Source organism: Orcinus orca, chromosome 6, assembly GCF_937001465.1.
Source record: "Orcinus orca chromosome 6, mOrcOrc1.1, whole genome shotgun sequence".
In the NCBI taxonomy this organism is placed as follows: Eukaryota; Metazoa; Chordata; class Mammalia; order Artiodactyla; family Delphinidae; genus Orcinus; species Orcinus orca.
In genome coordinates, this window is record NC_064564.1 from 14611020 (window position 1) to 14625317 (window position 14298).

The following is a 14298-nucleotide window of genomic DNA, read 5'->3' on the forward strand; positions in this document are numbered from 1 at the left end:
AAGTCTACCAGCTACATTAGCTAATAGACTTAACTACATTATCATCCCCAGTAGGTAAAGAAAATGGCTAAGGTGTTTAGTAGTTTGCATACAAAAGGCAGCATTAAGGTAGCATTCTTCCAATATTCTGCTTGTCACAGGTATTTAATACCAGCCATCTGTTTCACAAATTTCTAGGCTATTAAGCAGTTTAAAATTATATGTAATTTTATGTTCAATTGAAAATTAATGTTAGACTTCAAACTTGAAACAGAAATGGTAAAAGAAAAAGTTGATAGATTTGAAAATTCATTCCTTACCACATAACTATGAAAAAATTCTTTCAACTCTACAAACGCCTGCTGTCATTTGTGGATCATAATCATAATGATTTTTAAATTTTATTAAAACAATTGAGAGGATGAAAATTAAGAGAAGAATTAGATACTTACACCACTGGAAAGGAACTGAGCATACTTTACATGAGGTGAATCAATATCTTTTCTAGAGATGATCAGCGTTATTTATCATTCTGTGGAATAAAGACAGAAAATTCAGAAATAGTTTTTAATCAAGTATTGAACAAAAATTTTAATTATATACTTAAGGATTAACAGTTAACATCAGATACTCATGATTTTAAAATTATTTTGTAATTCTGAAAGGAAACATTGGTTTGAAGGAAAATTTTAAAAATAGAAAAATGCTTTTGATAGCTTTCAAAATCATTCACTTGGAAAAAGTAATGAAAATCATACCCCTGAAGCTTAATCTGTTACCAGACACCACTGAGGGAAACAGATTTAAACATGCAATGGAATATATACATATACACACACTGTAGTGACATTCAAGATAACTTGTTGATAATAACATCAATGCATTTATGTAGAATCCTATAAACAAAAAACCACACCACAGCATGATTGCAGCTAACAGTCTTAACTGTGGGGTAAATCATGGGGTCTAGTTCCAAGTCTATTACTTATTTTACTGCTAGCCAAATCTTCAGTGACTGAATTTCTCTAAGTCTCAATCTCCGCATCTATAAAACAGGGATAATAGATAACTACTTCAAAACGCTACAAGAATTTAAAACATTTTTTAAATGGTGGTGATGAAGCACTTCACAAACTATCAAGTAGCAGAGACTATTAATACCAGTTTAAAAAAGACACCAATACCCATGTCGATTCCTGAACAGAGTGTAAGTTAATAATGGAGTGAGTCTAGTACTTCTATCTTCTGATTAGCATTCTACTGCTTTATTCAGCATTCAGACACTGTGACCCCTTTCAATTCAGACATAGATCTGAACAAAAAGTGAAATCTACCATTCACAGTTTAGGAGCTAAAGATCATGTATTACTGACTGAACTTATTAGCAGTTTCAAACCATAATCTATAGAGGCAGCTATTTCCATGAACTCAAAGTTAATATTATAAATTAGACCAAAGTTAAAAATGTTGATGTCAAAAACTCTCTCATTAAAATACACATTCAGCACTGAATTATATAAAGCAAGACCAAAGTGTCTAACAGTGACTAATGATATATGTGAAATGTACAGGGTAAAGTTAGAAATCTTTCATATTTCATATCCTAAATTGTAGCTTTAATGAAGTTCCTGCTGTAGTTAATTTTATTGCTGACTTAAGAAACACTGGTCCTAAAAGGTAGATATAAAATACAAAGAAAATCTACTGAAAATATTGTTGATTACATTTTCTAGACAAAATAGCAACACCAAGCCACAAAACTGATTACTGGTCAATACACGTTTTTTCCACTCTTGCTCAAATGCAGTTAAAATATACTAAGTATTTACTTGCCCTGACATAGGCACAAGGTCATAATATGAGTAAGGTATGGTCCCAGCAGTGTAGAACCTTATTAAACTATGGGGAAGGGTCAAATAAAAATCACACACACACACATCCTTCTAATAAAAGGCATAATGTGATAAGTCTAAAAATTCAAGGTCTATGAGAATAACAATTTAGAAATTAATTTAGGTCACAGAGAACTGGGAAGACTTCTTCAAGTGAGATCTCAGCTGTTATCTGAAGTTTAGAATAAGACTTCCACCAAACCAAAGTGTGAAGGGAGGTTAGAATCAGTGGAGGAAAGAATCAGGGAGAAGGAACAATTAAAAGAGATTATGAAGGATGATTAGGGAATAAGTAGACCTGTGTTGTTGGCCTTTAACATGTATGTATGAGAAGACAGGTAGAAAGGGAGGACTTCCACTATCTATGGAGGGCTGGTAAATGCCTTGCAGTAATTCTGACCTTTATTCTGTAAGAATGCGAATGATGCTACAGCTGAATCAGACAATCTAGGAAGTAAATCACCAAAGACCCTCATTTCACAGATGAGGAAACTGAGATTAAGACACTGATACAGAGCTGTATAACTGCAAATCACTGAATTCATGTCATTTATATTTCAGATATAAATGGGCTAAAAATATTCTATAAAAATAAAATATTCTAAGAACAGAAGACCAAGCAAGCATGGTGCTATGAGTTCTCTACTCTCAGGTTCAACGTCACAGAGCCCTCCTAGCATAAGAGACAGATTTTTTTTAAACTGACAGATTAAAAATGTATATTAAAATCACACCCATTAGAATGGCTATAATCAAGAAACAGAAAATAACAAGGATTGGCACAGATGTGGATAAAATAAAAGCTTTGTGTGCTGCCGATGAAAATGTGTAATGGTGGTGCCACTATGGAAAATACAATAGTATGGCAGTTCCTCAAAACAATTAAACACAGATTACCATAAGATCCGCAATTCTACTTCTGGGTGTATACCCAGAAGAAGTGAAAGCAGGGACTCGAAAATATATTTGTACACCCAAGTTTATAGCAGCATATTCACAAAAGCCAAAAGGTGGAAACAAACTCAAATGTCCATCGATGGTTGAATGGCTAAACAAAATGTGGTACACACATAACATATAAGGGAATATTATTCAGCCTTAAAAAACAAGGAAATTCTGACATAGTAACATGGATGAACCCTGAAGGCATTACACTAAGTGAAACAAGACAGTCACAAAAGGTCAAATACTGTATAATTCCACTTTTAAGAGGTATTTAGAGTCATCAAATTCAAATAGAAAGTAGAATGGTGCTTGAATGGGGCTGTGGAAGGGGGAGTTACTGTTTAATGGTACAAAGTTTCAGTTTGGGAAGATGAAAAAGTTCTAGAGATGGATGACAGTGATGGTTGTACAACAATGTTTACTGTGCTTAATGTCACTGAACTGTATGCTTAAAAATGGTTAAAATGGTAAATTTTATATTATATTTTATTACTGCAAAAAGTAGAGTATTATAATAAAAGAAAATGTACATTAAAAGGTATCAGGGATAAAAGTTCAAGGATGCTGAATCATATTTAAGCACCCAGCTATAAAAAGCAAGTAAGTTATAAAAGATAAAAAATCAGCTCCTCATTGGACTTCTAATCTGTTATACTTTAAAAAAAGAGAAAGAAAGAGTTGAATAACATTCACAGGGGACAAGGAGAAAAGAATTCCATACCAACAAAACTTACACTTTGATACATGAAAAAAATTGCAAATATGCAAGAATTGAGAGAGTGTATTTTCTCAGTTATCCCAACTGAGAAAAATAATTGAGAAAGGGTTCTAAATAAGAAAAAATAAACCAGAATAGAGACATGGTAACAGGGAAGATGATGAGAAAGGGTAATATAAGCAACGAATCTTTCAGTTTATATCATGTAATATACATTTAGATAATAACCGAATATCTAAGAATGTATAACTTACATGATAAATAAGGACTCTTGAAACAAAGGACTTTATCCCCAAAGAAATTTTAATAGATATCTATTCAAGATGTACTAAACAATCTATTCAAAATAAAAGAGTTGTAGGCAGGGTAGATGGAGGGAGGCAGAAGTAAAAGTACTCCCAAGATCTGAAAGAAGAGAACGAGGGGAAAACAGAAGAGAGGCAGAAAATAAAAGTACTCTAAAGGTCTCATCTTTTCATGGTCAAGAAGACACCTGGGAGAAAAATGCGCATCTTTTTGGGGAAAATAGTATTTTGTTTTAATTTATTTTGTTCTCTGCAAAAAATGCAGAGAAACATGTATCAATCGAGGTATAATTTCAAGGTCAAAAGTATTGAGTGGGGACTTCCCTGGTGGCGCAGTGGGTAGGAATCCACCTGCCAATTCAGGGGACACGGGTTCGAGCCCTGGTCTGGGAAGATCCCACATGCCACGGAGCAACTAAGCCCGTGTGCCACAACTACTAAGCCTGCACTCTAGAGCCCGCGAGCCACACCTACTGAGCCTGCGCGCCTAGAGCCTGTGCTCCGCAACAACAGAAGCCACTGCAGTGAGAAGCCTGTACACGGAAACAAAGAGTAGCCCCTGCTTGCTGCAACTACAGAAAGCCCATGAGCAGCAATGAGGACCCAACGCAGCCAAATACATAAATTAATTAAATAAATTTGAGGTAAAAAAAGTATCGAGTAGGATAAAGATTATACAATTGTAAAATATACAGTTTATGACCAATATGAGTTATAAAGTTGTATATACCAAATAACACAGCAGGTAATAAAGCAAAACTTATTAGAGCTTTAATAATTTTATTTTTAAAGATACAAATACACTCACTGATGTGTATAAAATTGATGACTAATAAGGACCTGCTGTATAAAAAATAAATAAAATAAAATTCAAAAATTTTTAAAAAGCAAAGAAAAAAAGATACAAATATACTGAGTTATTTCAGTATACCTTGTAGAAGAGACAAATATAGTTCCAAAAAACAAAAAACAGAAATTATATTAACAATAAACTAATTTCAGAGATACGTAATATAGAAAATTTAGGAAAAGGTACCAAAAATATTTTGTTATAAATGACGAGATGACCTAGATAATCTTTGGATCAAAGAAGAAATCAAAAGAGAAATTATGATCTACATAGTAAGCTACAACATAAAATAGCTATGATTTAATAATCATAATAAAAACCCAGGTGACCTAGCAAAATTTGTATTCAGAAGTAAATTTATGGTCTTAATAGCTTTTAATATTTTTAAAAGGCAGAGGCGGGGGGGAAACCCAGTAAATAAGAAATTAGAAAAAATACAAACTGTATCAAAATGAACTAGGAAGAAAGAACTAAGAGATACTATTTGACATTAATATAAAGTAAAGAAGTTATAGAAAGCATAAATAAGTCCAAAAGCTAGCTCTCTGAAACATGATTAAAGAATCTAATAAGTCTAATAAGGGGGTGAAAAAAAAAAGAGTGAGAGGGAAAACTCACGATAGTCAAAATGAAAAGAGAAATCATAAGTATAGGAGAGAATTAAGAAAATAAGACAGGGCTTCCCTGGTGGCACAGTGGTTGAGAGTCCACCTGCCGATGCAGGGGACACAGATTCGTGCCCCGGTCCGGGAAGATCCCACATGCCATGGAGCGGCTGGGCCTGTGAGCCACGGCCGCTGAGCCTGCGTGTCCGGAGCCTGTGCTCCACAACGGGAGAGACCACAACAGTGAGAGGCCCGCGTACCGCAAAAAAAAAAAAAAAGAAAGAAAAGAAAATAAGACAAAGCTAAGAAAATACAAATGCAATTTCTTGGCAATTCATTTGAAAACCGAAGAGAAAAATGTTTTCCCAGTAAGACAGAAAATATCAAAATTGACCCAAGAGAAATGAACTGAGTAGAACCAAATAGCACGAATTAAAGGTAATTAAAAATCTACTGAAGGAGGAGGAACTAAGATGGCAGAGTAGAAGGATGTGCTCTCACTCCCTCTTGTGAGAACATGAGAATCACAACTAGCTCCTGGACAATCATCGACAGGAAGACACTGGAACTCACCAAAAAAGATACCCCACATCCAAAGACAAAGGAGAAGCCACAACGAGACGGTAGGAGGGGTGCAATCACAGTAAAATCAAATCCCATAACTGCTGGGTGGGTGACTCACAGTCTGGAGAACACATACCACAGAAGTCCACCAACTGGAGGAGTGAAGGTTCTGAGCCCCACGTCAGGCTTCCCGACCTGGGGGTCCGGCAACGGGAGGAGGAATTGCTAGAGAACCAGACTTTGAAGCCTAGTAGTATTTCACTACAGGACATCGACAGGACTGGGGGAAACAGAGACTCCACTCTTGGAGGGCACACACAAAGTAGTGTGCGCATCGGGACCCAGGGAAAGGAGCAGTGTCCCCAGGGGAAGCTGAACCAGACCTAACTGCTAGTGTTGGAGGGTCTCCTGCAGAGGTGGGGGGTGGCTGTGGCTCGCTGTGGGGACAAGGACACTGACAGCAGAAATTCTGGAAAGTACTCCTTGGCGTGAGCCCTCCCAGAGTCTGTCATTAGCCCCACCAAAGAGCCCAGGTAGGCTCCAGTGTGGGGTTGCCTCAGGCCAAACAACCAACAGGGAGGGAACTGAGCCCCACCCATCAACAGTGAAGCAGATTAAAGTTTTACTGAGCTCTGCACACCAGAGCAACACCCAGATCTACCCACCATCAGTCCCTCCCATCAGGAAACTTGCTCAAGCCTCTTACATAGCCTAATCCACCAGAGGGCAGACAGCAGAAGCAAGAACTACAATCCTGCAGCCTGTGGAACAAAAACCACATTCACAGAAAGATAGACAAGATGAAAAGGCAGAGGGCTATGTACCACATGAAGCAACAAGATAAAGCCCCAGAAAAACAACTAAATGAAGTAGAGATAGGCAACCGTCCAGAAAAAGAATTCAGAATAATGAGAGTGAAGATGATCCAGGACCTCGGAAAAAGAATGGAGGCAAAGATCGAGAAGATGCAAGAAATGTTCGACAAAGACCTAGAAGAATTAAAGAACACACAACAGAGATGAACAATACAATAACTGAAATGAAAACTACACTAGAAGGAATCAATAGCAGAATAACTGAGGCAGAAGAACAGGTAAATGACCTGGAACACAGAATGGTAGAGTTCACTGCTGCGGAACAGAATAAAGAAAAAAGAATGAAAAGAAATGAAGACAGCCTAAGAGACCTCTGGGACAACATTAAATGCAAAAACATTCACATTATAGGCGTCCCAGAAGGAGAAGAGAGAGAGAAAGGACCAGAGAAAATATTTGAAGAGATTATAGTCAAAAACTTCCCTAACATGGGAAAGGAAATAGCTACCCAAGTCCAGGAAGCACAGCGAGTCCCATACAGGATAAATGCAAGGAGAAACACACTGAGACACACAGTAATCAAACTGGCAAAAATTAAAGACAAAGAAAAATTATCGAAGGCAGCAAAGGAAAAACGACAAATAACATACAAGGGAACTCCCATAAGGTTAACAGCTGATTTCTCAGCAGAAACTCTACAAGCCAGAAGGGAGGGGCATGATATACTTAAAGTGATGAAAGGGAAGAACCTACAACCAAGATTACTCTACCCAGCAAGGATCTCATTCAGATTCGATGGAGAAATCAAAAGCTTTACAGACAAGCAAAAGCTAAGAGAATTCAGCACCAACAAACCAGCTCTACAAGAAATGCTAAAGGAACTTCTTTAAGTGGGAAACACAAGAGAAGGACCTACAAAAACAAACCCAAAACAATTAAGAAAATGGTCATAGGAACATACATATCAATAATTACCTTAAACGTGAATGAATTAAATGCTCCAACCAAAAGACACAGGCTTGCTGAATGGATACAAAAACAAGACCCATATATATGCTGTCTACAAGAGACCCACTACACACCTAGCGACATATACAGACTGAAAGTGAGGGGATGGAAAAAGATATACCATGCAAATGGAAATCAAAAGAAAGCTGGAGTAGCAATACTCGTATGAGATAAAATAGACTTTAAAATAAAGAATGTTACAAGAGACAAGAACGGACACTACATAATGATCAAGAGATCAATCCAAAAAGAAGATATAACCATTATAAATATATATGCACCCAACATAGGAGCACCTCAGTACATAAGGCAACCACTAACAGCTATAAAAAAGGAAATCGACAGTAACACAATAATAGTGGGGGACTTTAACACCTCACTTACACCAATGGACAGATCATCCAAAATGAAAATAAATAAGGAAACAGAAGCTTTAAATGACACAATAGACCAGATAGATTTAATTGATATTTATAGGACATTCCATCCAAAAACAGCAGATTACACTTTCTTCTCAAGTGCGCACAGAACATTCTCCAGGACAGATCACATCTTGGGTCACAAATCAAGCCTCAGTAAATTTAAGAAAACTGAAATCATATCAAGCATCTTTTCTGACCACAACGCTATGAGATTAGAAATGAATTACAGGGAAAAAAACGTAAAAAACAGAAACACATGGAGGCTAAACAATACGTTACTAAATAACCAAGAGATCACTGAAGAAATCAAAGGGAAATCACAAAATACCTAGAGACAAATGACAATGAAAACACAACGATCCAACATTTATGGGATGCAGCAAAAGCAGTTCTACGAGGGAAGTTTATAGCTATACAAGCCTACCTCAAGAAACAAGAAAAATCTCAAACAATCTAACCTTACACCTAAAGGAACTAGAGAAAGAAGAACAAACAAAACCCAAAGTTAGCAGAAGGACAGAAATCATAAAGACCAGAGCAGAAATAAATGAAATAGAAACAAAGAAAATAATAGCAAAGATCAATAAAACTAAAAGCTGGTTCTTTGAGAAGATAAACAAAATTGATAAACCATTAGCCAGACTCACCAAGAAAAAGAGGGAGAGGACTCAAATCAACAAAATTGGAAATAAAAAAGGAGAAGTTACAACAGACACAGCAGAAATACAAAGCATCCTAGGAGACTACTACAAGCAACTCTATGCCAATAAAATGGACAACCTGGAAGAAATGGACAAATTCTTAGAAACGTATAACCTCCCAAGACTGAACCAGGAAGAAATAGAAAATATGAACAGACCAATCACAAGTAATGAAATTGAAACTGTGATTAAAAATCTTCCAACAAACAAAAGTCCAGAACCAGATGGCTTCACAGGTGAATTCTATCAAACATTTAGAGAAGAGCTAACACTCATCCTTCTCAAACTCTTCCAAAACTTGCAGAGGAAGGGACACTCCCAAACTCATTCTATGAGGCCACCATCACCCTGATACCAAAACCAGACAAACATACTACAAAAAAAGAAAATTACAGACCAATATCACTGATGAATATAGATGCAAAAATCCTCAACAAAATACTAGCAAACAGACTCCAACAACACATTAAAAGGATCATACACCATGATCAAGTGGGATTTATCCCAGGGATGCAAGGATTCTTCAATATGCGCAAATCAATGTGATACACCATATTAACAAATTAAATGAGAAAAACCATATGATCATCTCAATAGATGCAGAAAAAGCTTTTGACAAAATTCAACACCCATTTATGATAAAAACTCTCCAGAAAGTGGGCATAGAGGGAACCGACCTCAACATAATAAAGGCCATATACGACAAACCCACAGCAAACATCATTGTCAATGGTGAAAAACTGAAAGCATTTCCTCTAAGATCAGGAACAAGACAAGGATGTTCACTCTCACCACTATTATTCAACATAGTTTTGGAAGTCCTAGCCACGGTAATCAGAGAAGAAAAAGAAATAAAAGGAAAACAAATTGGAAAAGAAGAAGTAAAACTGTCACTGTTTGCAGATGACATGATACTATACATACAGAATCCTAAAGATGCCACCAGACAACTACTAGAGCTAATCAATGAATTTGGTAAAGTTGCAGGATACAAAATTAATGCACAGAAATCTCTTGCATTCCTATACACTAATAATGAAAAATCTGAAAAAGAAATTAAGGAAACTCCCATTTACCACTGCAACATAAAGAATAAAATACCTAGGAATAAACCTACCTAGGAAGACAAAAGACCTGTATGTAGAAAACTATAAGACACTGATGAAAGAAATTAAAGATGATACCAACAGATGGAGAGATATACCATGTTCTTGGATTGGAAGAATTAATATTGTGAAAATGACTATACTCCCCAAAGCAATCTACAGATTCAATGCAATCCCTATCAAATTACCAATGGCATTTTTTACAGAACTAGAACAAAAAATCTTAAAATTTGTATAGAGACACAAAAGACCCCGAGTACCCAAAGCAGTCTTGAGGGAAAAAAATGGAGCTGGAGGAATCAGGCTCCCTGACTTCAGACTATACTACAAAGCTACAGTAATCAAGACAATATGGTACTGGCACAAAAACAGAAACATAGATCAATGGAACAAAATAGAAAGCCCAGAGATAAACGCACACACCTATGGTCAACTAATCTATTACAAAGGAGGCAAGGATATACAATGGAGAAAAGACAGTCTCTTCAATAAGTGGTGCTGGGAAAACTGGACAGCTACATGTAAAAGAATGAAATTAGAACACTCCCTAACAGCATACACAAAAATAAACTCAAAATGGATTCAAGAGCTAAATGTAAGACCGGACACTATAAAACTCTTAGAGGAAAACATAGGAAGAACACTCTTTGACATAAATCACAGCAAGATCTTTTTTGATCCACCTCCTAGAGTAATGGAAATAAAAACAAAAATAAACAAATGGAACCTAATGAAACTTAAAAGCTTTTGCACAGCAAAGGAAACCATAAACAAGACGAAAAAACAACCCTCAGAATGGGAGAAAATATTTGCAAACGAATCAATGGACGAAGGATTAATCTCCAAAATTTACAAGCAGCTCATGCAGCTCAATATTAAAGAAACAAACAACCCAATCCAAAAATGGGCAGAAGACCTAAATAGACATTTCTCCAAAGAAGACATACAGATGGCCAAGAAGCACATGAAAAGCTGCTCAACATCATTAATTATTAGAGAAATGCAAATCAAAACTACAGTAAGGTATCACCTCACACCAGTTAGAATGGGCATCATCAGAAAATCTACAAACAACAAATGCTGGAGAGGGTGTGGAGAAAAGGGAACCCTCTTGCACGGTTGGTGGGAATGTAAATTGATACAGCCACTATGCAGAACTGTATGGAGGTTCCTTAGAAAACTAAAAATAGAATTACCATATGATCCAGCAATCCCACTACTGGGCATATACCCAGAGAAAACCATAATTCAAAAAGACACATGCACCCCAATGTTCACTGCAGCACTATTTACAATAGTCAGGTCATGGAAGCAACCTAAATGCCCATCTCCAGACGAATGGATAAAGAAGTTGTGGTACATATATACAATGGAATATTACTCAGCCATAAAAAGGAATGAAATTGAGTCATCTTCTGAGACATGGATGGATCTAGAGACTGTCATACAGAATGAAGTAAGTCAGAAAGAGAAAAACAAATATCGTATATTAACGCATGTATGTGGAACCTAGAAAATGGTACAGGTGAACCGGTTTGCAGGGCAGAAGTTGAGACATAGATGTAGAGAACAAACGTATGGACACCAAAGGGGGAAAGCCGCAGGGGGATGGGGATGGTGGTGTGCTGAATTGGGTGATTGGGATTGACATGTATACACTGATGTGTATAAAATTGATGACTAATAAGAACCTGCTGTGTAAAAAAAAAAATTTAATTAAATTAAAAAAAAAAAAGAAATCTACTATAGACAAAGACATTGAGACCTGCTGGGTTCCCAGCAGATTCTTAATCTTAAAATAAACATAGTTCTAATAATATTAAACCATAGAAAAATACCGAAAATGTTTCATTTTATAAAGTCAGAATAACAGTACCAAATCTAATAGTATGTAGCACACAAAACACCATAAACCAATTTCACTTAGAAGTTAAACGTAAAAATTCTAAAGAGAAAAGAATCAAATCAGACAATAGAGTCTAGCCACATATCAAAAATAATATACTATCATAATTTACTGCAGGAATGCAAGAATGGTTCATTTTTAGGAATCAAACAATTCAATATATCAACAAATTAAGGAGAAAAAAATCACAAGATTTTATCAATGGATGCTAACAAGGCATTTGGTAAAATTCAGCAGCCACTTGTAATAAAAGCTCTATGGAAAAGAATACTAAAAAATTAAGCATTTTTGGAAAGAAGAACAATTGCAAGTGTCCTAAGTAGCAAAACACTAAAACCATTTCAAATAAAATTAAGACTGTATGCACACACAATAAATATATATATTGAATATATTATACATGTGTGTGTTTTTATATATATAAAGAACTTGCTTCTATATGTAAATTTGATGATTTGTGGAAGAGATCCAATAATGGTGGTTACTTTGAGTACAGGGTGGGAACTGGACAGATTAGGGAAGGGATGGGAAGGAGATTGTTCCCAGAAAACTTTATTATTTTAACCATATGAATGTTATTGCTCAGTCAATAAATCAAATTAATAAAATTAGAAATTAGAGCAGGAAGCCCACTGAACCCTTTATAATTCAACACTGATTTGAAGATATAGGAAACCAGTAAGACATAAAAATGAATTAACTGGCATAAATATCAGAATGAAAGAGAAATATATATATCTTTTTGATAATGATTGGATGGAATACTTAAAATATGTAAGTTATTCTAGTAAAAGAAAGCTGAAGTTAGTAAAAAATAGATTAGGGAGAAATATGATACAACACTTAAAATTAATTTAAAAATTTTTCTCTAGTTTAGAAGGAGACACCTAGAAAAATGGGAAAATATTTCATTCACAGTAGTAACATTTTCCCAATATTTATAAATAACTGTCTTGAGAAAAAAGCCCAGAATATTTTTTTTAATTTAGAAATAGGACCTTAAAATTATAATGCAGGAAGTCCAAGAACCACCAAGAAAATTAAACAAAAGGAGAAAACCAGAAGTGGACTTCACTGGTCAGGTTTCAGAATATATTCAAAAGACACTAATCAAATCAGTACAGTACTGGCATAGGAACAGACACACAGATGAGTGGAACAGAATAAAGAACTTAAATAATAATTCCAGCACATATAAGAAAATGTACAAGCCAAAGGTTAAATTTCATTTCAACAAGATAGGATAAATTATTTTTTAAAATAATCCTCACAAAACTTATCATCTAGCAAAAAACATCAGATCTTTATCTTACATTATATACATAAAAAATTAAATTCCAGGTGCAGTAAAGACAAATGTAAAAAATAAATCACAGAAATACATTCTACAACAAAATTTAGAAGGTGACCTGTCTTCTAAGCATTCTTAACAAAGAACAGAAACTTAAGACAGACATAAAGAGTTTAAAATTTCCTATTATGAAAAAATCATAAACAAACTAAGGAATTAAATCAGAAAAAATATTTGACATGTAGAGAAAAAGCAGATCCAAGTTGTTAAGTTTATAAAAACACTCAAACTTACTAGAAAAGTCAGGGAAATAACAATTAGTTTAACAAAGAGATATCACTTTGGCACAAATTTAAAAGATTGATAATATCTCCTCAAAGGGTACTGTCATATTTCACTGGTCTAAGTGAAAAGTCCTTTTGGAAAGAAATCTTGCAACATATATTAAAATTTAAAGTACTTACACCTTTAACCTAGTCGTCCTACTCCTGGGAATCTATCACATAGAAACAAAAGTAATCACACATAGTATACACAAAGATATTTATTGTCACTTATTTTCCAATTTCTTGTCACTATAAACAGAGTTGTTTCAATCAATACAGGAATGGCTGAATAAACCACAATATACTTTGATCAATTAACACAATGCAATCCCTAAAAACAGTAAATTAGAGTTGTATCAGGTGACTTAGTGGGATTTGCACACTGTAGCGTTAAATTTAAAAAAAAGGAAAATGCAATCAAATGAGTATGATGAGGTTTGAAAAGAAAAACTACAACCAAAAAAAATATCTTCTTCTGTGTGTGTCTCATGTCAGTGTGTTTATTGATATACATACATACACACACACATAAAGTACATGAGCATGGAGAAAAAATAGGTGGTCAACAGGTAATGGAGGTGGGGTTAAGGATGGGGGAATATGTAGGGAATACTGGTCAGGAAGGATAAATGCAATAGATATAGATACACATTTATGCAATGAAATTATAAAAATTCCTACTATCAGAAATGGACTCAATTATCAAATGATTAGGTTAGGGTTGTCAAAATCCAACACAACGTCAGGCTGAGCAATGAAAAAGCCTACTGTCAGCACTGCTGTCCCTTGAAGAAAAAATATAATCTGGAAAATCCATTAGGAATAAGAACCTGTAAATTCTGTCTTACCCACAGGTGGTAAGAAG

General features: G+C 35.2%; 1 protein-coding gene across 6 annotated transcripts in view; it reads right to left on the reverse strand.

Moving 5' to 3' along the window:
• HMBOX1 (homeobox containing 1) overlaps positions 1-14298 on the reverse strand; it is a 176637-nt gene that overhangs the window by 92557 nt on the left and 69782 nt on the right. For all 6 annotated transcript variants that reach the window (XM_012533333.3, XM_033429849.2, XM_012533332.3 and 3 more), the window contains exon 2: positions 432-511. In XM_012533333.3, the coding sequence (XP_012388787.1) occupies positions 432-454 (23 nt within the window). In that variant the 5' untranslated portion in view covers positions 455-511. The remainder of the gene's footprint in view (positions 1-431; positions 512-14298) is intronic.